The following is a 25,883-nucleotide window of genomic DNA, read 5'->3' as shown; positions in this document are numbered from 1 at the left end:
CCCTGGCATTTGCCCTTGACCAGAATCGAGCCCAGGACCCTTCAGTTTGCAAGCCGACGCTCTATCCACTGAACCACGCCCGCTAGGGCAGCACGTGCTAATCTCTTAAACAAGGGGATGAGTCCTGATGTTTCTTTTTTTTTCTTCCAAGTAGCAGCCTGTAATAAAGTGAAAAATAGAGACTGAATGGAAGCCCAGAAAGGCTGGAACAACCAGCCTCTGGCTGGGTTTCTCGCCCCGGCACGGAGCTCCTGCAGGGGGACAGGAAGCGCACCAGGCGTCCGGGTCGGAACCAGCGCACGCCTGCCTGAGCTCCTGCCGGGGACACTGAGGCACGGAGGAGGGGGTGGCGATGACACCTGCCCGCTGTCACCTGGCCGTCTCCCAGGGTCACAATGCAGATCCCTGACTCGCAAGCCAGTGCTCTCTCCACTGGGAATGCTTTCAACCCAATAAACTGTGAACACTATTTTTAAATTTTTAAGTCATTCCATGTTTTCCATTTTCACTCTCCATTGGGATTGCACAACTCTGTGAAGTTTTGGGCACCGACGACTGAAATCGAGCAGTGGCTGTTTTTGCCTTAGGAATAAAATATTCCAGAAAAAGAGGAAGTAAATTTTAGAATAAGACTCAAAACAGAGATATATGAGTATTTATAACAAATTCCTCTGTCAACTCTCAAGTATGAATCTTCAACAAACAGTTTTATCATCAAAGTTAAAAATCAGGTTAAATCTTGTAGTTTAGAGGTTTGTGAGTGTGTGTGTGTGTTTTAAACTTACCTACAGATCTTGGCAGGAGGCGTTTTCTGCATGAAAATAGAGATTTATAATTAGTCTTTAAAAACCCTCTTCCTTAAAAGAAAACATTAAGACCAAGTTCACTGGGGGCCGAGCAGCAGCTGCACTGAGTGTTGCGGAGGCCTCGCTGCCGGGACAGAGGAAGGATGACTCAGCGCTCAGGCTGTCGCCTCGGCAGAGCGCCCTGTGGGTGCAGCCTTCCCACCCGCCACCCGGTCCTCCCTCCACCCCCAGCCCTGTCCAAATACGTCCCCTGTGAGAGAGCAAGACGCGGGCCAAGCCTCCCTGCCCCACGCGCCACGGGAGGGAGAGGCCGGTGTAACTGTGATAAAGGATTGAAGCATGTGCCCGACTCCCGGTCCAGCCTTCTCTTTAATTTTCCTTCCATTAATCCAGCTCTGACTCTCAGCGGTGCTATAAATTCTCTGGCATGATGTGTAAATTAAGAAACAGAAAAAAGAAGGGACATTGGACTCCACCCTGACCGAGAAGGAAAAATAAGAGCAGGAATCTCAACTTGGCCCTCAAAGCTCGGGGAAATGAAGGAATTTTAATGCGGACGCTCCCTTGGTCACCTCCTGTTCGTGGTGGGCTTAGGGGGTTCGTCTTTGCACTCGGGGAGAAAGTCTAGCACAGACTGCTCTCTACCTGCCGGGGAAACGGTCAAGTAGGAGAACAGGTCAATCCTGAGCGTTTCAGAGGGTTATTCTGCTGGCTGAGGACAAACTATACTTTTTTAAAATTTTATTTTTATTGATTTCAGAGAGGAAGAGAGAAGGGAAGAGAGATAGAAACATCAATGATGAGGGAGAACCATTGATCGGCTGCCTCCTGCACGCCCCACACTGGGGGTTGAGCCTGCAACCCGGGCCTGTGCCCTGACCTCCTGTTTCATAGGTCAATGCTCAACCACTGAGCCATGCTGGCCGGGCCTCACTATAATTTTCTGACCCCAGATTAAGGGTGAAGTACGACCACACTGATTAAAAGAGAGCACTGACGAGAGGACGCCTGGTTTGCATGAGGAGACCCTAAGTCTCCCCATCACTAAACAGTCCAGCCCCCACTGTTTCAATGCACAGACTTCCCTGGCTCATCTCTGTGGGTCCTGCCTCAGCAGGGCACAGGGGGCAGGGCACAGGCTAACCTTGCCTCCACTTCCCCCTGGTGGCGACACCTAGCCCTTCAGTACAGAAAGGATGACCCAGGCACCAGGTGACCTGCTCCGAACAACTGGATAATTGTCCCCATGATGGGGAAAATGTGTCCCTAAAAGATTCTGAGCTAAATATAACCAACATCTCAAGGACTGATGGACGTGTAGGGACAGAGGGATAGAGACAGGAGGGAGGCCCCGACGCTACTATGAGTAGCATGCTCACCCAGCTGTTGGAAGCTTGTCACAGGGCAGCAAACCAGTCCATGCCTGAGCAAGCGCACCATTCCACAGAGGAGAGAATACTTTTTTATTTTATTTTTTTAAAATATATTTTATTGATTTTTTACAGAGAGGAAGGAAGAGGGATAGAGAGTTAGAAACATCGATGAGAGAGAAACATCGATCAGCTGCCTCGTGCACGCCCCCTACTGGGGATGTGCCCACAACCAAGATACATGCCCTTGACCGGAATCGAACCTGGGACCTTTCAGTCCGCAGGCCAACGCTCTATCCACTGAGCCAAACCAGTTAGGGCTATTTTATTATTTTTAAAAAATATGTTTTTATTGATTCAGAAGGGAGAGGGAGAGATAGAAACATCAATGATGAGCGAGAATCATTGATCGCTGGCCTTCTACACGCCCCCTACTAGGGATCGAGCCCGCAACCCGGGCATGTGCCCTGATGGGGAATCCAACCTCGACCTCCTGGTTCATTGGCTGATGCTCAACCACTGAGCCACGCCAGCTGGGCAACCTTTTTTACTTTGAACCCCTCAGACTAAAGGAGCTCAGGCCTGAGACACGGAGCATAAAAATGAGCAGAAAGTCACTACAGAGCTCCATCCCCCGGGGCTCCAGGAACACGGGGTGGGAGGTGTCATCCAGGGGTAAGTCCACGCCTCCAAGTCACTGCCAACGTCACACACAAACCTCGCGTGGCTGGGTTAGAGGACTGCCTCCAGGGCTCCTCGCTCTGGCCGTGGCTATCCTCGGGCTCTACCAGTCCTGACTGCGTCTGAGTTCATTAGGCTACATGAACTGGGTTATGGGCTACATGTGAGGACACCGAGGCCCCAAGAAATTAGGTCAGCTGCCCAAGGTCAAAGGGTTTGGGACACACAACCTAGCGCCACAGCCCGGCCCTTTATGACCCTGCTCGGCCACAGTCCACCGGCCAGGCCTGTCCCCCCCGCACCACCACCCCTTACCCTTTCAGCCCACAGCCCTCACGTGCTGGTTCTGGCTGGAGAGACAGTGATCAGGGTGGGGAGAGCCCAGTGAGAAGCGAGTCTGAGAAACACGCCAGTACCATCTGGACCCCTCTGCAGCTCAGCTGTCCAGGAAACACCGAGCAGGCCCCAGGGCTGAGCTGAAGAGGCAGCGCTGGGCTGGAGACGGGGACATGGGAGTCACGGGGAACTGAAGGCAGCGGTGCCACAGGGTGGAGTCCAGAAAGTGTCTGGTCTCCTAGGCTCCCGAGGCAGAGTCCTGGGAGGCCCTGGACGAGCGGCTATGAAGAAAGAGCCAGTATCTCGGGAAGAGGCCAGCAGGGAGGGGAATGCAGATCATGTGAGCCGAGAGAGTCGAGAGAAGGGTGTGGGGTGGTGAAAGGTGCGAAAGACCAACAGAGTCGCAAACAGGAAGCCATCAGGGGCTTCTGCCAGAGCAATTTCAGGTAATGGTGGGGGCGAAAGCAGGAAATGGTGGGAGATGAGAGAGACGGGAGGATGTGGACAGCATAGACTCAGTGGTGGGCAAGGGCCAGGACAAGAAGAGTGGAGGTGGCGGGGGGGTGTGCATGGGCACAGCAGCGTGCTGGCTTTCCTGTTCAGTTTTGGTTTTATAAACACAGTTGATAAAAAAAGCTGTGGTGTATCTACACCCTGGAATACTACGCAGCTGTAAAATAAGAAGGCTCTCTTACCCTTTGAGACAGCAAGGGGGGACCTGGAGAGTACTGTGCTAAGTGAAATAAGCCATTCAGAGAAGGACAAGTATCCATGACCTCACTCCTATGTGGAATCTAATGAACGGAATAAACTGACGAACAAAACAGATCCAGAGACATAGAAGCATGGAACAGAGTGCAGAATCTCAGAGGGCCGGCAGGGGAGGGTGGGTGGGGAGAGATTAACTGAAGAACTTATACGTATACTAGTGCCCCAGTGCATGGATTCGTGCACTGGTGGGGGACGTGGCCTGGGGGGATCGGCCCTCTGTGGGAGCAGCCGCTCATCCTGGTCAGCTGAGCGAGTGGTGCTCCCACTATGGGAGCCCACTGACCACCAGGGGGCAGCTCCTGTGTTTAGCATCTGCCCCCTGGTGGTCAGTGTGTGTCATAGAGACTGGTCAAGTGGTCATTCTGGTCATTCCACTGTTCAATCTCTGGGCTTTTATTATAAAGGGTGTCCCAAAATTCATGCAAGAAGTAATTTTGATAGAAAACACAGGTTTATAATTAAAAATTGTAAATTTTTTATTGATTCATAAAATATACAGTATAGGGTTATGTATGGAATAGCACATCGGGTAAATGGCCTCCATGGCTTTGCTGGCACATACGCAAAGCCGTGGTCTTCATTGGTCTTCACTGTCCCTGCTCCTAGGCCATAATTGGTACTTGGTAATGCCTATCAAATTGAAGGGATTGAGATCAAAGGGCAACAGATATTAGAATCTGATTCAATACACCAAGTAAAATTAGGCTTTTATTTTTTATTGTTGTTGTTGTTAATGCTCACGCAATATTCAAATCTTGCGTGAATTTTGGAACACCCTTTATAGGACTAGTGCCCGGGTGCATGGATTCATGCACATTGAAAGGGAATTCATTAGAAGGTGGCCGGCAGGGCGGGACTGGGCGAGACAGGCTGGACACTCCCTGGAGCCAACCTCCCGTGGTCCCTCCCTGGCCGGCCACACCTAGGGTGGCACCACAGCTCGAAGGGCATCTGCAGAGTGAGCGGGGTTCCTCTGGCAGGAGGGGTCCCTCGGCTGGCCTACGGGGATCTCCAGCTCTCCGACATCCCCTGAGGGATCCCGGATTGCAAGAGGGTGGTTCTTGTGACACACCCAGAATCGGGCTCCCTACTCTCTGGTGCCGGGGTGCATCACCCAAGAACTGCCACTGCCAAGTCACTGTAGCTCAGCAGCTCCTGTGTTGAGCATCTGCCCCCTGGTGGTCAGTACACATCATAGCAACTGGCCGGACAGTCAAACAGTTGCTTAGCCTTTTATATATATAGATATGCTTAACCGTGGACACAGACACTATGCAGTGAAGGACCAGGGTGGGGGAGGAGGACGAGTATGGGGTAGAGAGAGTCAATGGAGGGGAAAAGGGACATCTGTAATACTTTCAACAATAAAGATAAATTTAAAAGCAAGCACGTCTCCCAGGACCTGCTCCACCCCTGATGAGAGCACTGAGTGTGTGGCGGGCCGAGGGAAACAGCCAGCAGAGAGGGAGGGATAACCAGTATGGAGAGGAGGGCAGTAACGCAGGAGCTACAGGCAGGAATGGCAGGGCGCACGGGTGCTCAGTAGCCTCGGCCACGGGAGGGGCTCCTCCCTCCTGCCCACCTGTAAGAAGTGTGCTGCCTGCATGGCTCACCAGCCTCTCTTAAAAGTTCCAAAATTTTGATATGGGATCATTTCAAAAGGGAAGATGTTAGGAAAAAAGTAACTCCTGAAAGAGGGACCAAGTTAAAACCACCACTAATAACGTCAATAAATACAGCTAACATGCAGAGCACCTACTACGCACCAGACACCGTGGGAAGCACTGATGTGTGCCGCGCTGCGCCCTCCTGACAGTGCTATGAGCTGGGTGAGGTCACTGCCCCCTCACAGACGGAGGCACAGGGGAGAAGAAGCATGTCCTAGCTGGTCTTAGGCTGAGCTGGCTCTGGGAAGAAAAAGGAATGTCTGTCCCTGGCGTGGGAAGTGGGCAATGCCCAGCGCCCTACAGAAAGCTTGGACATGGGCGTCCACGTGGCACTGGGAGGCGCTGGGAGGGGAACCACGAGGCCCACAGGGGATCCCTCTTTGCATCCCAGGCCCTGGCTCAGGCCTGGCCTGGAGGCCCACGGAGTCAACACGCACTCCCACGTATGCTTGGTGGATGACAGATGTCAAAACCATGGTCCTCGAAAGTAATAACCCCTGTCCGGCAGTCCTGACTGGCAACAGATATCCGGAGACAGTAGACACTACTTTCAGCCGTTAAAAAAAGGCAGGCTGTGAAATTTACAGCAGGGACGTGAAACAGGCATCACACATTATCATTTACCTCTTTCCGAAAACACATCCAGTGCCCACAGACGATTACTTCAGCTGCATTGTGCAAAGTGAGAAACACAGGAATGGCCTGAAAGGAAACAGAATAAGAAGCATGAAAATATTTTCTGTGATCTCATGATTACATAATTCTTGATTTCTGCTTAAAAATAAAGATCCGTGGGAACTTTTGGCATTCACATATACTAGTATATATAATCATCTCCAGCAACACCCCGTCTGCATGGACTGGTGCTCTTGGTTGGAGTACTGTGCTAGGTGAGGTGGATGTAGAGGCTCCCTTCCACGGCTACTCCATCAACACACAGTTACTAAGCATCTGCTGTGTGTCAAGCACTGTGCCAGGTACAGAGGACACATCCCGTGAGTAAGTGGACACCTGCAAGATGGACTGGCCTGCTCTCAATGGATATGCATTGGTCCTAAAGAGCAAATCTGGAAAGGGAAAAGGCGAGAAGAGCTGCCACTGTCCAGACCACTCTCTAGACCACTGTCTAGACCACTGTCCAGACCACTGTCCAGACCACTGTCTAGACCACTGTCTAGTCCACTATCTAGACCCGCAGTTGCCAACCTTTCAGACCTCACGGACCACCAGTGGTCTGCGGACCACCAGTTGGCGACTGCTGATCTAGACCACTGTCCAGACCACTCTCTTCTAGACCACTGTCTAGACCACTATCTAGAACCAGAGGCAGATGACCAAGACTTGAAACACTTGAGTTCCGTCTTCTGTCAAGCGATTACCATCTGCCTCACCCATCACCTATCAGGTAACTATGAGAAACACATACAAATATACAGGGGGGAAAATCACTCTAGAAACATATGAAAAATCACGGTACAACAAAAAAAAGTTAATATTAGTATGCACTTTTGTTATTCAAACTTCAAAATTCTGGCATCAATAACTACCCAGATCCTACAAAAACTTTAAAAACCTTTGGACAACACAGTTTTTTACCCAGTGCTCTACTCTGCAGAGGAGAGGAAGCCCCCCAGGTCACGGCTGCAAGTAAGGGAGCAGAGTCGCAGGAGGGCACAGCATCAAGCAGAGGCTGCCACGGCCAGGCCAGCGCAGCTCGGGTCTGGCTGAGCGCCGACAGGCACAGGGTCATTTCTCAGCCCACCCAGGACGTTTCCCCCCACGGCACCCAGCAGCCCATCTACTCAGGCTTATAAATCGTGAAAGAAAAATGTTGATTTAATTTATAAATTACTGCTTTTAATTCTCAACCACTATTTTGCAACTTGGGAGCTGTCCTAGCAATAATATTGTTATCCAGTTAGGCAGATCTCGTTTGTTTTATTACTGCTTTCACATTAACAACAAACTTTACATAAAAGGCCTCAACTGTTCTGTAAATATTGCATTTTCCAAAAGCAGGAATGCAATCATTTTCCGACAGATAAAAACAGTTAGTCCCAGGGTAAAAAATGGAAAGAGGTTAGTCTAGCCCAGGGGTGGGCAAACTTTTTGACTCGAGGGCCACAATGGGTTCTTAAACTGGACCGGAGGGCCGGAACAAAAGCATGGATGGAGTGTTTGTGTGAACTAATATAAATTCAAAGTAAACATCATTACATAAAAGGGTACGGTGTTTTTTTTCAATAGTTTTATTCATTTCAAACGGGCCGGATCCGGCCCGCGGGCCGTAGTTTGCCCACGGCTGGTCTAGCCTTCATGGCTCAGTGGTTGAGCATTGACCTTTGAACCAGGAGGTCAAGGCTTGATCCTCAGTAGGGGGCAGGCAGGAGGCAGCCTATAGATGATTCTCCTGTATCATCGATGTTTCTCTCTCTCCCTCTCCCTTCCTCTCTGAAATCAATAAAAACTTATTTTTTTTTAAATGGGAAGAGGCATTACTATCGTTAGATTTTTTTTAAGCCACATTCTCAGTCTCTGGTCAGTGGTGGTATGAAAGGTTATCTTTTGATGGCAAAATAACTAAATTTTTGGAGTCCCATATAACGTAACTAGAAGAAGTTTGTTCTTCACAGTTCCCACCTTTGAGCTCAATCCAGGGGGACAGGGTAGGATAGAAGAGAGGCTCTTTTCACTGGCATCCCATGCTACTGGGCATCAACCCTGCACCAGGCACGTAATTCCACGCCTGAACCCAGCATGGCCCAGGCCACATTACCAAGGGGCAGGGTTACCATTCCCCGGAAGCAAGGGGCAGGCTAAACCCTCTCCTGGCCCGAGGACGGCCCTATCGACAGCTCCACAAAGTCACCATCACCCTTTTTCCTGCACCTCCATCTGTGCATCTCTTCGTCTAAAAGAAGCCGGCCCTTCCCTGTTACCTGTTTGTCTTCAATCCAGGGAGAGAGAGTGGGTCACGGTCCATGTGCCTCAGGTCCAGGGCTTGCTCTCCACTCAGCTATACCATTATCAAAACTTTGTCCCATTAACCGGATGCAATAAGCTAGCAGGCAGGGGGGCAGAAGAGACAAGAGAAGGGCTGTCCCCCAAAACCTCCAACACTCACCAGTCTGGATAATGCTCTGGAACCGGCATAGATTATGCCCACAAACAGCACCGAAGCAGGAAGCCACGCCAAAACATCAGATCTAGAAAGAAGAAAAGAGGCCATAAAACTTCTGTCATTTTATGTCCAAAGCCTTCGTTGGAAGGAATTACCTTCAGGTGCCCCAGATGCAGTGACAGCAGCTATTACACATCCCTGGGGGAGTCGAGCAGTGTGACAAGTGTATCTCTGAGGGTGATGGAGGCCACTCGGCCACCCACCTAGTGGCCGTGGTCCCACCGCAGGACACAGGTGAGCTGGACGTGGGAAAGCCTCCTGCAGACTGGGAGGGGGAACAAATCTAATTTTTAAGGAAGCAGTGAACATTATTCTTTGGATGTTAAGTAACCAGAAGTTTTGAACTTATGCCACATTATTAAAAATTTTAAAGACTATTTAAAGGCAATACACCAAACCGCTCCATGGAACCACAACCAAAGGACCCACAGTGTCCAAGGACAGAACTGGGAAAGCAGCCGAGCTAGAGCCTGAGCTGGGAGGCCACGTGCCAGCTTCTCCGACCGAGAGCCCGAGTGCCGGCTCCGGAGTCTCCAAGGACTGATTCAGTCGTGGCCACACCAACAACTGCTTTTTCAAGGAAGTTTAGAACCCGCTCTTCCCAGAAAAAGCAAAATCCGGTTTATCGGGAGTGCATCTCACCAAGGTGGCAACTTGCTTCCCCATCAGTCACAAATGCATTCAGTCCTCAAACTCAAGTTCTGAGTTATTCCAATAACAGGCATCAGTAAATGAAGCCATCTCAGGAGGATGTGACATGATCATCCCAGCTAACCAACGGCCTGCTCTCCTGGGGTGGTTCCCGCTCAAACCTGATCTTTGTCAACTTCATCAGCATGAGCAGCACCCCTTCCGTGGTCAGACCGGCCTTTGTACAACTTCCCAGGGAGCATGGCATTAAAATGTGTCGTCTCCCCTGGCTGGTGTGGCTCAGTGGTGTTTTTGTTATGGCAGCCTGCACTGACTAATACACCCTCCTTTACAGCTCTGACATGCAGGATTCTAAGAGAGCCAGTGGCCTGCACATCGGGAACAAAGGAGCACAGACTGTTCATTAACGCACTTGCTCTTTCTCCAACTTTCATTCACAAGGTGGCACCATCTGGACCTCCAGTACTGGGTGATCTTAAATTGTCTCCATGCCAACAAAGGAGGCCAGAGGGCATTAAATCCTGGGGTGGTCCTGGCTCTCTGTGGTCCATGGGCCTCCAGGAGCGGCCGAGCCAGTGAGTAGGTGTGTGGGCGTGTGTGCGTGTGTAAGTATATGTATGTGTGCGTGTGTGCGCATGTGTGTGCGTGTGTGTGCATGTGTGTGTAAGTATGTGTGTGTGTGCATGTGTGTGTAAAGGAAAGGAGCTCACAGTGACTCCTGGGGGTAAAGATTAGACTGTACAATTCCAGAGTACAGTCCCTGTTGAAGAACTATTTGCCACAGGGTCTGGTTTGAAAACTGCGGGGCTACACAATTATTCTCACAGGATTTATGCTTTATACCTCAGGATTTATAAGCACAAATGCTGCATTTTGCTGGAGTTGTGGGTCTGTTTTTGTGTGCGCACACTCCTGTCGCCGAGCACCCGGTGAAGAAAGCATTTACAAGCAGCATGTGAAATGCTGGCATGAATGATGAAACTATTGTTATTGAGATGAAGGCTGATTAAATTAAATCACTTGTTTTCAAATACAGCGCACATTACTGAGGGTGCATCTGCTCCCTGAACTCAGTCTGTCTGTTCGTGAACGCCTCAAGGGCCCCTTGGGCTGAATTCTTGGAAACTCCCTGTGTTATACTGACACCCAGTGGACCGAGAAAGTTTCCACACATGAAAATAACGAGTGACCAAGACACCAGGCTCACGTGGCAACTGTCGGCATTGCCTCCACAGTCACGCCTCACAGTTGTCAATCACCATGTGTTTCACAGGTCACAGGACTTCTAGAGACGTTGGCTCAATACTGCAGGAGGTTCCTAGATTCCATTTTTGGGGGGTCCATTACTGGTGAAGAGAGACTTATTCTCTCTTCTCCTCCCTCCTCCTTCTCTTAGACCTTTCTCCTCCCTCTTCCTCTTCCTCTGACTCACAGGCCACATGCCCCTGACAAAGTTCAACCCCAATACTACTTGGTCCCAAGAACGCTGTGATGCTACTCCCTGTCACAGAGCTCAACTTAAAGTTGGAGTCAGCAAACTACAGCCCTGGACCAAATCCCCGCCTGCTGCCTCGCTCTGCAAACGACACTTTGTTAGCACACGACCACTCCTGTCCGCTCGTCCGCCTGTGGCTGCTTCCATGAGAGGCAGGGGAGCAGCTGTGACAGACGGCCCAGTCCACGAAGCCGACTACCTGGTCTGTCTCTGCTTGCTGGCTCCTGGTTTGAAGTAAGGCCGCCTGGTCCCCACCTCCGGAACCTATGAGCTGGGAGCCCAAGGCTTCACACACGAGGCGTATCCCTGGCTAGACAGACGGGATCGCTGCCATTTTGTGGTAAAGTTTCATTTTTCAGGGCACCTTCATCACTGGTCCTTCTCCTCCAGAATCATCACTTCTCCCCAGTTCCCATTTTGCTGGCCTGAGGAACCCCATGTTGTGCTGCTACGGAAGCCCTGACGCCTTCAGCCAAGTTCTGACAATCCCTGAAGCCCAACAAGGGTCTCAAAGAAATCAGCTCCTGCCCGGCCGGTGTGGCTCAGTGGTTGAGTGTCAACCTGTAAACCAGGAGGTCACAGTTCGATTCTCGGGCAGGGCACATGCTCGGGTTGCTGGCTCGGTCCCCAGTAGGGGGCGTGCCGGAGGCAGCCGATCCATGATTCTCTCTCATTATTGATGTTTCTATCTCTCTCTCTCCCTCTCCTTTCCTCTCTCTGAAATAAAATAAAAAGAGAAACAACCCATCATTAAAAGAAAGTACAGTCCGGACCCTAACTGACTGTCTCACTGTGCGTTCTTTAGGGACAGGACTGGTAAATTTGGAAGTTTTATAAAGATGTCTGTTCTGGCTCCACAAAGACACTCAATGGGTAACTAAGGGGTGGGACTTCTCCCCCGCCTATTAGGGAACCTGAGTAAAGAGAGTGGAAGTCCTTTATGTTGTTTCTAATTCTTCTATAAGAAAACAATTTCAGAATTTACTAACAATGTTTAAAAGTTTATTTAAAAACTCATAGTGGTCTTCTGATCTAAAACAAAGTCAAATTAGTATGGCATCATACACTACATATCTCACTTAATTTTAATACCATGTTAGTGGCATTACTAACCAGAAAAACACTACTTGCGTCCTATTTGATTAAAAATCATTGCATCTTAAAGGTAGAAGGGAACTAAGAGACCAAACAACTCAAATAAACATCCGTGTTTCCCAATATAAGCCGAAAGAAATTACATAAAGAGGAAGCAGGTATGAGTCACGAAGCATAGAGGAGGCTCTACCTTGAACAGCTGTTGATCTCCACCCAGCCCAGTTTCCATGACACATGAAGCAAAAGTCCACCAACTAACGTCTGCCACCTGAAAGGAATAAGGGTCCATTTGAATTTTTAAATTTTTTATTTATTTTTTTCCAATCTGAATTTAACTTAACAGTCTCAAAAGCCATTGCCCTGGAAGGAAGATCTGTCGACACAAATGTACACATCCAACCTTCTGGTCCTTTTCCTCCCTCTCTCTCCCATTGCCACCCCAATGCTCACTGTCCTTCCCAACTTCTACTTACTCCCTTGAATCCATAAGAGCTGACATCGGGCCTCTCCTTACCAAGACCTGCCCTGAACAACTCCTCACGGCCACCTGCGTTCCCATTGCCTCTGCACCGACGATTCCCAGTCGCCCTGCTCACCCGAAACCCACAAGCTCCCATATATAACACATCCAAAACCTTCCCTGAACTTCCGCCTTCAATCCTGGTCGCCTTCCCACTCTCCCTAATCAGTGAACCAGAAAGCTAGATGCCATCCTAGCCCTTCCTCCATCCTCACCTGCCTCATTTACTTGCAAAATCCTACTGATTTATCCCCATAACAGTTCCCACGTCTGAAGCCTTCCTTCCATCCCTACGCCTCTGCCTACTCAGACTCTCATGGCCGGCCACCTGAACACCAGCACCAGACCCCATCCAGGCTGCCCCGCCCCATCCAGTCTCTCCCTTGAAGCCAAAGGATTTGTTCTAAAATGCAACCTTAAATGTGCTACTTGCTTGTTTTAAAAATGGTTGAGCCCAGCCAGTGTGACTCAGTGTTTAAGCATCAACCTATGAACCAGGAGGTCATGGGTTCAATTCCAGGTCAGAGCACATGCCTGGGGTTTCAGGCTCATCCCCAGTAGGGAGTCTGTGGGAGACAGCCAATAAATGACTCGCTCTCATCAGTGATGTGTTATGTCTCTCTCCCTCTCCCTTCCTCTCCAAAATCAATAAAAACCTATATGTATAAAAGCCTAAGTGACCCTTATCGCCGGTTGCTATGACACACACTGACCACCAGGGGGCAGACACTCAATGCAGGAGCTGCCCCCTGGTGGTCAGTGTGCTCCCACAGTCAACTTCCCGTGGCCAGCCAACCTCCTGTGGTCCCTACCCCCAGTTGGCCGGCCCCAGATCGACCCCGATCACCAGTCAGGCTGAGGGACCCCACTGTGCATGAATTTGTGCACTGAGCCTCTAGTTACTAGATAAATATCACTCTATCTTGCAAATAGAGATTATGTTCTCTTCGCAAATGCCCAGGGAATATTCTCCATGAACAAAACAATAGGAGGTGCATAGTAGGGCAAAGTAACTCATTCTACAAATATTTACTGGGTGCATTCTGTGTGCCCAGCACTGATTTAGATACTCCAGGCGTCAGTGAAGAAAACAAGACCCCTGTCCTGGTGAGCCTGCCTTTCTCTTTTGCCTGCCCCTTAGATTTACCTGCACTGACTGAAACCTCATGGTTATTCTTGCTTCCTTCTCCTTCAGCCCTAGCATGCAGGTAGCCACCAAGGCCTCCTGGACATGGTTAGAACCTGTCCACCTTCTTCGTCCACCTACCCCTTCCCAAGCCACTGTCCTCTCTCAGTTACTCTAACAACTCCTAACATGTGCTCTGACCCCTGGTCTTACTTTTCTCCAAGATCCCCTCTCCCTCGGAAAGAGGGCACTTTCCAAGGTGGACGTCTGTGTTACGGGCTGTCCTGCACCTGGCAGGGAGCTCAGCAGCACCCAGGCCTCCACTGCCCAGGTGCCTGGAGCAACCATCTCCTCCCCTCCTCCCAGCTGTGACTACCCACACTGTCTCCAGATGCTGCCAGTACCCCTAGGGGGTTGGGTGGAGCCATCTGGCAGAGAGCCACCGCTCTAGATCAAGCTGTTGGAGGGGACGGCCCATATCGTCTGCTCTGCCTGCCTGTCATGAAGGCTTGGCAAGGGGGACTGGAAAACTGGATCTTAGAATAAGCAGCTGCTCAGCACACACAAGGAGATGGAAGAACATTACGTTGTTCTGGGCAGGTCTAGAAGGAGGTCAAGAGGAAGCACGGGCAAACTCTCAGAAGTGTGAAATGGCCTGGCACATTCCCAAGGCTATGGGCGGTTAACGTGGTGGAATGTGGCTGCCCATGGCCCAAGACAGCACCTGGTCCTGGGGAGGGGCGGGTGCAAGCCCTGGGAGGACTGTGTGTCACACCAATGACCTCATCCTCTAGGCCAGGGTTTCTAGCCGTGGTGCCATGATACCTAGGTGTGTGGTAATCATTTCTGAGGTCATGTCTCAAGTCATAACTAGAAATATGGCTTTGAAATTTATGAATGCGCTGCCTAAATAAGAAAGCAACTAGAAGGAAAGAGGATAAGTTTACGCCTATAGTTCCCCTCAATACTTTGGTATTTTGCTACTGTTTTCTGCATTGGGAAGGGGAGGGGCGCTTATTTTATAACCTGTGCTCCCCCTAAACTCTGGAAGCTGAGGAAGTGTGTCTCAGGTGAGCTTCATGACCCCACATATGTTGTGGCTGAGAACTGCCACCTGCAGCACTGGGAAGAATCGACTGTTTTTAATATATATATACTAGAGGCCCGATGCATGAATTCGTGCACGGTAGGGTCCCTCGATCTGGCAACAATGGGGCCGATTGAGGCTGTCTGGCCCAGTGCTGATCAGGCAGCCAGCTGAGGTGGGGGGGGGGGGGGGGGTGGAGGGACTGCAGGAGGTTGGCCAGCCATGGGAGGTTGGCTGTGGGAGTGCACTGACCACCAGGGGGCAGCGCCTGCATTGAGCATCTGCCCCCTGGTGCTCAGTGAGTGTCGACAGGTCGTAATGGTCGCTTAGGCTTTTATATATATAGATTGTATTATTTAGCACATATGTGTGTGTATGCTAATATGATTATTATACATATGAAGTTCTTGTTTGTCCAATTGAACTGCCATGGAAATATAGTAGTAAACTTGTCTCCTATTACTAGTATGTTTCTATTTATCCCTGGTATTCCTGCACTTTTGTTTGATAAATGATGATGCTCTGTTTACTGGGTTACAGAGGTTCATCACCATCATTTTCATTTTGAACTGCACGTTCCCGCATTATAACACGTGGCTATCCTCACCTGTTTCATGCTTTCTGTCCTGAATTCAGCTTTGTCTGACATTATGATCATGAGCCCTACTTTTTTGTTTGCGTTTGTGTAAAATACAAAAAAGAAGAAAAATGAGAGATGAAGAGCTCTACCGCATATTTAAATGCTAATAATTAAAACAATGTAGCATAGCCCCTTCCATAAAAGTTGACAAAGAAGTGCTCAATAATATGCCCTTTACTAGATTTATCAGGGTGATCGTTTCATAAGTTATACAAATGTCTAGTCACTATGTTGTACAGCGGGACAAATATTTTATGTCAACTGTACCTGAAAAAACTAAAGGAAATTTATTACCAAGAAAATATTTAAGAATAGATCCCAAGAAAATAACCTCAACCCTGGAAGGGGTGGTGCAGTGGTTGAGCATCGTCCCATGCACCAAAAGGTCACCAGTTCAATTCCTGGTCAGGGCACATTCCTGGGTTGGGGGCTCAATCCCTGGTTGGGGCGCATGGGGGGAGGGCGGCACTGATCAATGTTTTTCTCTCTCTCTAAAATCAATTAAAAAACATTTGAAAAAGACAGAAACAACTTTATATATTACATTAACAACCCAAAGGCTAGAACGGGTTATAAATAAAGCATAATAAATGGGAGGCCTACCCAGGTGGCTCAGTTGGTTGTTCATTGTTCTGTTCACCAAAATAAAAAGGCAAAGAACAAAATAAAATTGCAAAAAAAAAACCAAAAATAAAAAAAATCCAATAAAGATAATGGACAAGTGGTTGGCATCCTTAAAATATGAGGAATTCATTAAACTGCTAAGAAAGATATATAAAAAACCAAAACCTGTAGAAATAAAAGTGTAAACGGGAAATATAGATACTTCACTAGAAAAAAAAATGCAAGTGAGTAATAAATATAAGTAAACTGTCCAACTTGATGAGTAATTTAAGAAATAATAAGATAAAACAATGTGATACCAATTTTGGCTCATGAAATCAGCAGAGAAGAAAAAAATAGTCATGGTTCTAGTATAATAATACAGAACTCTCATGTACAGCCTGGTGACAATGTAAATTGGTAAAGCATTTTTTGGAAAAGATTCTGTTAACATTCAAGAAGAATACTAAAGAAGTTCATATTCTTTTTTTTTTAAAATATATTTTATTGATTTTTTACAGAGAGGAAGGGAGAGAGAGATAGAGAGTTAGAAACATCATGAGAGAGAAACATCGATCAGCTGCCTCCTGCACATCTCCCACTGGGGATGTACCTGCAACCAAGGTACATGCCCTTGACCGGAATCGAACCTGGGACCCTTCAGTCCGCAGGCCGACGCTCCATCCACTGAGCCAAACCGGTATGGCAAGAAGTTCATATTCTTTAACCCAAATTTCTAATGTAGGAATGAATCTATGCCAACGAAATAGTTGGAAATTTGGCAGAGTTAAGTATAAAAAAAGTCTGATAACTCTATTGTATTTATACCACCCAACAGGGACACAACTTAAATGCCCACTAATAGAATAGTTAAATAAATTACAGTATATCTATTTGGTGAAAAATCCATGCAGTCATTAAACATATTTTAAAGATAAAAGGTAAAAGAGGTCAAGGACTTGGGGACAGGAGATCTGACTTGGAGTGGTGAACACACTGCATATACAGATGATGTGTTATAAAATCATGAGCTTGAAACCTATGTAATTTTATTAACCAAGGTCAGCCCAATACGTTTAATTAGAAACATTTTTAAATCTATATTTAAAGAAGACTTGGTGATGCTGGTAGAACATCCCCTGCAAATGTGTGCAAAGAGCACAGCAATACTCACCCTTGGAACAACGTAGGGCAGGTAAATTTCAAGACAGACAGGACGTACTGGAAAACAAATACCCGGTTAATGGACGTTTTCAAATGATAGAGAACTGAAAGAAACCACATCATCACGGAAATCTCTAGCACAGAAACATAAGAACAATCAAGTTTCAAAAAGGCCTTTATTCCCACCTCCTCCCCACCACAATCACACACAGGGCAAGACACAAAACACAGAAAAGCCTTCCCAGCCCTGCTCCAGACAGTGGGCCTGCCTGCTCCCCGGGTCCCCCGAGCCTGACCACCTCAGGGGGAGGAAGGGCCGCAGGGGCAATGGGGCAGCCGCTAGTCTGATGCTGGACGGCTGACCACGCAGCATCTTCCCGGACCCAGAAGGGCTTAAGCGGTTTTTTAAAAACCAGCTCAGCTAAGGTCACCTTGTATTTCTATTGTCTTTCAATCAGATTGACAGCACTCTACGAATGGGGGGGCGGGGGGGGGGAGTTGTCCTTATGGATATCTTTTGCTACTTTTTTCTATTATTAAACATTTTAAGAATTATTTAAAAGCCTAATTCTATTAAAGGGCTTTAGGAAGGACTCTACTGATTGCTCACATGCTCTTAACAACGGAACAGAACGGTGTTGGGTCCCCTGAGTTAGTTCCTGAATGCCCCAAGTCTGGCTCCCGCTGTGCCCATGTTTATTAGAAATGACCTTCACTCGTCTCTGGCCTATTTACTCCCATAATTCCATGACCCTCCCACTTTCCCCTGATATTTTCATTCTACATCAAACATAGAGAAAGGATTGCGTGAATATCTGGGCCATATCCTGCATCTCCCTTAACCCTCCTGCAAATGACAAATATTTACTTAGTTTATTGTGTGCTGGGCTTTGTCCTCAAACTTTTTAAACAGGGGCCAGTTCCCTGTCCCTCAGACACTCCACACACGCGCACTGCGGGCCGGGACAGGTCGGCTGCTCAGCAGGACAGGCAGCGCCCGCAAATCACCCGGCGGCCGGATACATGTTCTCGGCGGCCGCATGTGGCCCGCGGGCCGGAGTTTGAGGACCCCTGTCCTAGATACTGGGCAAGACAGAGAACGCGGCAGCTGCCACCTCACCTCCCGCAAGAACAGTGAGAGAACAAGGAACTCTCTGAACAAAGGCGCCCTCTCCTGTCAGCAGGGAGTTGCTCAGACAGAGACCTATTTGGAAGAGGAGCAGTAAGAGCTTCTCAAAGGAAAAGGAGCAATTTGGGGGCCTTGACAAAGAGAACGGATGTGGACTTGGCCTCCAGACGGAAGGGCTAGCACCTGTGAGGGGAAGGACAGGTGGCTGCCCGGGCCTAGGTCGGCTACCGCTGGAGCTCCTGCGGGTGGAGGAGTGCCTCCCTCACCAGGCCGCCAGGCCAGGCAGCCCCAGCACCTGCTGTCCACACGCTGAGCAAACATCAACCACTTTTATTTACTTACTAGAGGCCCATGTAGAAATTTCATGCACTGGGGGGCGGGGGAGAGTCCCTCAGCCTGGCCTGCACCCTCTCGCAGAACAGGACCCCTCGGGGGATGCCCGGGACCCCTGCTCCTTACCGCCTGCCTGCTCGCTGCTCCTTACCACTCAGCTTGCGGCCCCTTAGCACTGCCAGGGAGGCGGGAGAGCCCCCCAGAGTGCACTGACCACCAGGGAGCAGCATCTGCGTTGAGCATCTGCACCCCCACCCCCCAGTGTGCCTCATAGCGACGGTAGTTCCACTGTTGGGTCGATTTACATATTGGGCTTTTATTGTATAGGATTTTTTTGTTCATCCTCACCGGAGGATATTTCTTCCATTGATTTTTAGAGAGAGTGGAAGGGAGGAGGGGAGAGAGAGAGAGAGAGAGAGAGAGCCTCCTGCACACACCCCGGACCAGGGCCTGGGATTGAGCTTGCAACCGAGGTACACGCCCTTGACCGGAATCAAGCCTTCAGTTCAAGGACCAAAGCTCTAAACAATGAGCCAAACTGGCTAGGGCTCACCACTCTTTTAAACAGTAATAAGACTAAGGAATGAAACTAAAATGGGCAAGATTTTCTTAATGAACTTCCTTTAGACAAACAGAGAGGGAAACAGTTTGAGGAGAAAACTACAGAGAAATAGAACAACAAAGAAATTAGCATAGAGCAGTGACGGCGAACCTATGACACGCGTGTCAGAGGTGACACGTGAACTCATTTTTTGGGTTGATTTTTCTTTGTTAAATGGCATTTAAATATATAAAATAAATATCAAAAATATAAGTCTTTGTTTTACTATGATTGCAAAGATCAAAAAATGTCTCTATGTGACACGGCCCCAGAGTTAAGTTAGGGTTTTTCAAAATGCTGACACGCCGAGCTCAAAAGGTTCGCCATCACTGGCCTAGAGTGTTCTAAAAACTTGAAGAAAAGGTCCGCGCCATCGACACAAAAGGACTTCACTAGTGAAGAGAATTCCTTTGGCAGAGACCGGATGCAGCAACACACGCCCGGGTGCCCCTGGCACAGCCCCTCTCCCACTGGGCCTTTGTGTGGTCCAACCCACTCGCCTTGGCTGCCACAGGAAGGGGCCTGGCTGAGAAGAAACAAGAGCATTACCCGCGTTACTAAGTCCCTACCAGAGTCCCCTCATGAACAACCACCTCACCCACCCCTACCCGGTCTCCCATCGGCTCTCCACAACTCCTTTCTAAAAGAATGTTTTGATTTTAGAGAGGAAGGGAGAGAAACATAGATGTGAGAGAGAAACATCGATGGGCTGCCACCTGCAAGACCCTGCTGGGGATTGAGCCCGCAACCCGGGCCTGTGCCAACCGGGAATCAAACCGACTGCACGGGACAATGCTCACTCACTGAGCCACACCAGCCAGGGGTCTCCGTCACTCCTGAGGCGCCTCCTCCCTCCTCTTTATACGGCTCCTCGCCTCCCCTGTCTGCCTGCTGTTCTGCTCCTGCTCTCCATCCAGCTCCCGACACATCCCAGCGCATCCCAACCAGCATGGAAAATGCAGAAGCTGTCTGGCTGACTGTTTACACCCTGAGTGATCTCTGTTACTCAGATGAGATATTCCTGGGGCATGAAGATTTGGGTTATTTTCATGTAGCACCTTGAGGCGATGCACATAGAAGGTACTCACTCAGTCTTTATTACATTAACTATAAAATGCTGTGGTGCCCAATAAACAAAAATAATGCAAACGTACACCCAGAAGGGTGTAATGTCAGGGAGCGAAACACTGTCCGCCTGCTGGATCCTTTTTCTTCGTAGCCAATGCCACGACTCGAGGGCTATCATGAAAAACCTGTCACTGTCCCTGCTGATGATTCTATGGGAGTTAAAGGAAGGTCCTTCTGTTTTAACATATCCATCAGCCCGGCCGGTGAGCCCGGAGGTCAGGCTCCATTCCCGGTCAGGGCCCAGGCCCGGTTCCGGCCCCATCCCGGGGGGGGGGGGGGGGGGCGTGCAGGAGGCCGCCAGGCACGACCCTCTCTCATCAGTGATGTCTCTCTCCCTCCCCGTCCTCTCTGAAAACAATGGGAAGAGGAAATGCTGTCAGTAACGGTTCTTGTCCAGAGAGAGGAGGGGCTTGGGGGGGGGGGCAGCAGAGGTCGTGTCCCCTCCGCCTCGGTCCCGGGGAGCCCCACGGCCCCTTCCCGGCGGGCGCCAAGCCCAGGAGGTCCCGGCCTGCAGCGCAGGTGCCCGGGCTTTCCCGCCGCTTCCTCCGGAGGCCCAGGACCCGCCTGCAGACAGTTTATCCTAAAAAGCCATCCCGGACACTCCGGGTCCGAGGGCCAGGACGGGCCCGTCTTCTAACAACTGGTCCGGGGTCCGCGGGGAGACGGAGGCGGACCATCGCTTCCCTGAGGCTCGGCATCGGGGTTCCGGGCGGCGGGTTAGGGAGAAGGCGAGGGGTCCCCACTCTTCCCCTCCTTCCCGGGCCGGGGCCCCCCGCTTCCCCAGCTCGGCCCGCCCACACTGGGCGCCTGCGAGTTCGCCAATCCAGGCACCAGCTCCGGCCCGGGGCGGGGCGGGCGGTCCCGCCGTCGCGGTCCCCACCGAGCGCCCGGCGCTTCCCACCGCCGTCAGGGAGGGCCGGCTCCCCCACCCCCGACCCCCGGCTCCCCGACCCCCGACCCCCGGCTCCCCGACCCCCGCCCCCGGCTCCCCGGGACCCCCGACCCCCGGCTCCCCGACCCCCGGCTCCCCGACCTCCACCCCCGGGCCCGGCTCCCCCACCCCCGGCTCCCCGACCCCCACCCCCGGGCCCGGCTCCCCGACCCCCCGACCCCCGCGCACCTTGTTGGTGAGGTGGGCCGCCAGGTAGCAGGTGCAGAAGGCCAGGCCCACCAGGCGCCCCCTCCCGCTCATCTGAGGGCGGCCGGCCCCCCGGGGACCCTGACAGCCCGCCGCCGCCGGGCCACAGATGGGTCGCCGCTGCCGGGCCGCCACGTGGCTCCGCGCTCCGCCAATCGGCGCGGGGACCGCCCCTCGGGGACCACGCCCCCTCGGCTCTTAAAGGGGCCGGACCCCCCCCCCCAGGGCGTGGCTTGCTCCGGGGCACCAGGACCCAGCTGGTGGGATGACCTCGGAGGAGAAACCCGGTCAGCGGGGTGGGGTTGCGACCGCCTGAGAGGAAGAACGGGCAACAGTGGAAAGCGGACAGGACCCCAGGGGGTGTGGTTCCGTGTAGCGGGTCAGGCCCAGGACCAAAGGGCCAGGGTTGGATTGGGTCAAGGGCAGGACCTCAGCCACAGGCTGGATTCCTGGCCCCCAGGGGGCGTGGAGGAGGCAACCAACCTATGTGTCTCCCTCGCATCCGTATTTCTCTCTGTCTCTGCCCCTCCCTCCACTCTCTCAATGGGAAAAAAATCCTCTGGAGAAGATTAACAAAAATATAAAACAAATAAGAAATAAAGAAAAATGTTCACTGCTGTCTCTATATGGTGGGACTAAAATGTTTGTGGTTTACTGAATTTTCCCAATTTTCAACGTTGAGTCTATGTTACTTTTGTAAACAACACACAAAACGCTAACAACGATAAATATTTTTAAAAAGAAGACAGGCTGCGCGGGAGATTTGTGGTGAAATTTACATAAGAAATTCTTCCAAAAGTGGGTTTTCAAACAGAGCCCTGCTCCTAGTTTCTAGCCTGGGAATTGAAAGGGCGAGACCTCAACCTAGAGGCCCTGATGTCCAGCACTCCCCACGGTCGGTCCCGGCGTTCCCGCCAGCCCGTCCCTGCCCATCTCCCAGCACCAGCGCTGGGTTGGGCGCCCCGGTCTAGTTTCCTGCCCAGGAAAGCCCAGGGCCCCAGAGAGGGGGCAGGCCCGGGACTCTGGGGGAGCAGGGGCGACCTGAGCCCTCTCCAGCAGGGGAATGGCGCCCCGGGATCCTGGGTGCTGGGGAGCGGCCTGCGGCCTTTGGGGAAGGACGCCTATCGAGGGGCGAGGACTGCGCCTTCCATCTTGCCCTGGGTCCTCCATTTTTGGCAGAGCCATGTGCTCGGCGGGACTTCTTCCCGGAGGCCCAGGCCTCTGCTAGCCACGCCCAGGATTTCTCTGGACTAGCCAATGATAATCAAGGGAAGTGCACGCCATCACTATGACCACATCCTCTGTAATGAGACACCTACTCGAGCCTGGCCAATCACAGGGCCCACAGTCCCCTCTCCTGCCCTCATTCCACCCCCCTATAAAACCCACAGTCCCATCAGGCTTCGCTCTCTCGGCCACTGGGCTTACGTTGCATCGGTGAGTGTGGTCAGGGAGCTGAACTAGTTTGAAATGAAGGACTCTTTGCTTTTGCATCGGACTGGCTGGCTCCCTGGTGGGCTCTTGGGAATCTTGAAATCTGGGCACAACAGGAATGACCCCGCGGGGCTCCTGGTCAGCAGTAGTGACCACACACAGAACATGGTGATGGGCTTTGTCAGGCAGAGGTGAAGGGAGTGTCCCCACAGGCAGAGAGACACACAGGGTTTTAGAAACACCACACACACCAGAAACCTTCTCTCCTTTTATTCTGTTCCCTGGTTAACACTGTGTGTCAAACTATAGCAAACACTGTCTCTACAGAAAAGACAAATAAACTAAGAAGTTATTTTCTCTTGACATTATCTTAGAAAACCTATTTCAGAGCTAAATTGTACGTATAAAGAACATTTTTGCCCAATAGAATTTGATTGAAACCAACGTTTCATTTGATTTCCTGAGATTCCCTGAGTTCTTTTAGTAGATAAACATATTCACTTCAGGCCTTATTATTCCCTGGTTATTGCTTCACTTATTTTGTTTGGCAGAATTTGCTTAACAAGCAAAAAACAGCCAGCACAGTTAAGAACCTTGTAAACAGAAGGTAACATTTGTAGCAAAGGTGCTACAAATCTTGCCAGAGGTATTGATTTTCCCCCAAGCTATATTATTTTGTTCCACGAAACAAACTAAACTAAGACTTAATCAAAATAAAAATCATCAGGTCTTGCACTGACAAACAATAAGCTACTATAGATGAGATTGAAGCAGATATCCTATACACATGAAAAGATTAAACACTGAGCCCTGGCCGGTTTGGCTCAGCGAAAAGAGCATCAGCCTGCGGACGGAAGGGTCCCAGGTTCGATTCCGGTCAGGGGCACATGCCCAGGTTGCAGGCTCAATCCCCAGTTGGAGGCATGCAGGAGGCAGCCAATCAATGATTCTCTCTCATCATGGATGTTTCTATCTCTCTCTCCCTCTCCCTTCCTCTCTGAAATCAATAAAAATATTTTTTAAAAAAGATTTAACTACTTATACTGTTAGTTGAGGTCTTTGTGTCCAAAGAATAGTTATTATTTTTTTATAATGAATTCATAAGTGCTCAGTAAATGTTTGTTGAATAAAAAAGAGGACCTTCCCAGCCAGCATGGCTCAGTGGTTGAACACTGACCTATGAACCAGGTCACAGTTCGATTTCTGGTAAAGACGGCACATGCCCCGGGTGTGGGCTCAGTCCACAGGAGGGCATATGCAAGAGGCAGCCTATTAATGTTTCCCTTTTATCAATGTTTCTACCTCTCTCTCCCTAAAAATCAATAAAAACATTTTTAAAAGAAGAGGAGCTTGCATAAAAAAATACCTTGAGTTTTTTTCCCTTACAAATCTATTTTAATAATGATCTTTTGATAGCAAACATGGGGAATTTTCAAAATATGGCAGAAACAGCTGTATACTTTTTGAAACTCCCTAAGTGCGTCTTCAAAACAAATTTAAAAAATCAATACTTTTATGAATATAAATACAAAAATCCTCAACAAAACACTAGTGAGTGGAATTCAGTTATATAAATACATATATATATGATGGGGGGGGGGGGGAAATAAAGCAGGTTTAACCTAAAAATAAAATCAGACACCTGGCCAAGGGTGATTTACCCCAGGAATGCAGGGTTGCTTTAACATCCAAAAATCAATTAATGTAATACACCATATCAATAAAACAAAGGACAAAACCACATCATCATCTCAATAGAAACAGATAAGGCACATGACAAAATATGACACCCTTCCATGATTAAAAAAAGTTGTTTTTTTAAAACCAGGAATAGGCCCAGCTGGTGTAGCTCAGCGGTGGAGAATCAAGCCAGGAACTAAGAGGCCACAGGTTTGATTCCCAGTCAGGGCACATGCCTGGGTTGTGGGCTCGATCCCCTGTGGGGGGCATGCAAGAGGCAGCCGATTGATGATGTTTCTCTATCATTGTTGATGTTTCTCTCTCTCTCTCTCTCTCTCTCTCTCTCTCTCTCTCTCTCTGTCTCAAAAAAAAAAATCAATAAAATATATTTTTTTAAAAAGATTGAAATTCTAAAGTTTTAAAACCAGGAATAGAAGGCAACTTCCACAACTTAATGAAAGGCATCCATGAAAATCCTACAGCTAGCATTACACTTAACAATGAAAGACATTGCTTTCCTCCCTAAGGTTCCTGAACAAGAGAAGGATAACTATTCTTGTCATTTTATTAAACACTAGAGGCCTGGTGCATGAAATTCGTGTACTCAGGGTGGCGGGGATCCCTCAGCCTGGCCTGCGCTCTCTCACAGTCCGGGAACCCTTGGGGGATTTCCGACTGATGGCATAGGTCCTCTCCCCATATGGGCCTAAGCCATCAGTCAGACATCCTTAGTGCTTTAGTGCTGCTGCGGGGGCAGGAGAGGCTCCCGCCACCGTTGCTGCGTTTGCCAGCTGTGAGCCCAGCTTCTGGCTGAGCAGCGTTCCCCTGTGGGAGTGCACTGACCACCAGGGGGCAGCTCCTGCATTGAGCGTCTGCCTCCTGGTGGTCAGTGTGCATCATAGCGACCAGTCATTCCACCTTTCAGTCAATTTGCATATTAGCCTTTTATTATATAGGATTGTATTAGAGGTTCTAACAGGACAGTAAGGCAAAAAAATTTTTTTAAGGCATCTAGATTGCAAAAGAGGTAAAAACTATATCACAGATGACAAGATTTTGAATACAGAAAATCTTAAAGAACACACTAAAGAAATACTATTAGAACTAAAAATGAGTTCAGCAAGGTTGCAAAATATAAGACCGGTACACAAAAAAATCAATTGTATTTCGATACAGTTGCAATGAATAATATGAAAATAAAATTAGGGAAACAATTCAATTAAAATGGCAACAAATAGAATAAAACA

The 25,883-nt window shown here is 49.6% G+C and overlaps 1 protein-coding gene across 2 annotated transcripts in view; it reads right to left on the bottom strand.

Moving 5' to 3' along the window:
• TMEM241 (transmembrane protein 241) overlaps nucleotides 1-21,638 on the bottom strand; it is a 55,425-nt gene extending 33,787 nt beyond the window's left edge. Inside the window, exons 1-6 of one of the 2 annotated variants that reach the window (XM_081096698.1) lie at nucleotides 21,505-21,638; nucleotides 17,204-17,250; nucleotides 12,244-12,321; nucleotides 8,756-8,837; nucleotides 6,256-6,333; nucleotides 786-811 (exon numbers count right to left, since the gene is read on the bottom strand). In XM_081096698.1, the coding sequence (XP_080952824.1) occupies nucleotides 786-811; nucleotides 6,256-6,333; nucleotides 8,756-8,837; nucleotides 12,244-12,321; nucleotides 17,204-17,250; nucleotides 21,505-21,576 (383 nt within the window). In that variant the 5' untranslated portion in view covers nucleotides 21,577-21,638. The remainder of the gene's footprint in view (nucleotides 1-785; nucleotides 812-6,255; nucleotides 6,334-8,755; nucleotides 8,838-12,243; nucleotides 12,322-17,203; nucleotides 17,251-21,504) is intronic. The other variant, XM_081096699.1, reaches the window with a different exon arrangement.
• Nucleotides 21,639-25,883: the final 4,245 nt, after the last annotated feature.

This window comes from Myotis nattereri (genome assembly GCF_964212035.1).
Source record: "Myotis nattereri genome assembly, chromosome: 8".
In the NCBI taxonomy this organism is placed as follows: Eukaryota; Metazoa; Chordata; class Mammalia; order Chiroptera; family Vespertilionidae; genus Myotis; species Myotis nattereri.
This window is presented reverse-complemented; position numbering and strand designations above follow the sequence as displayed.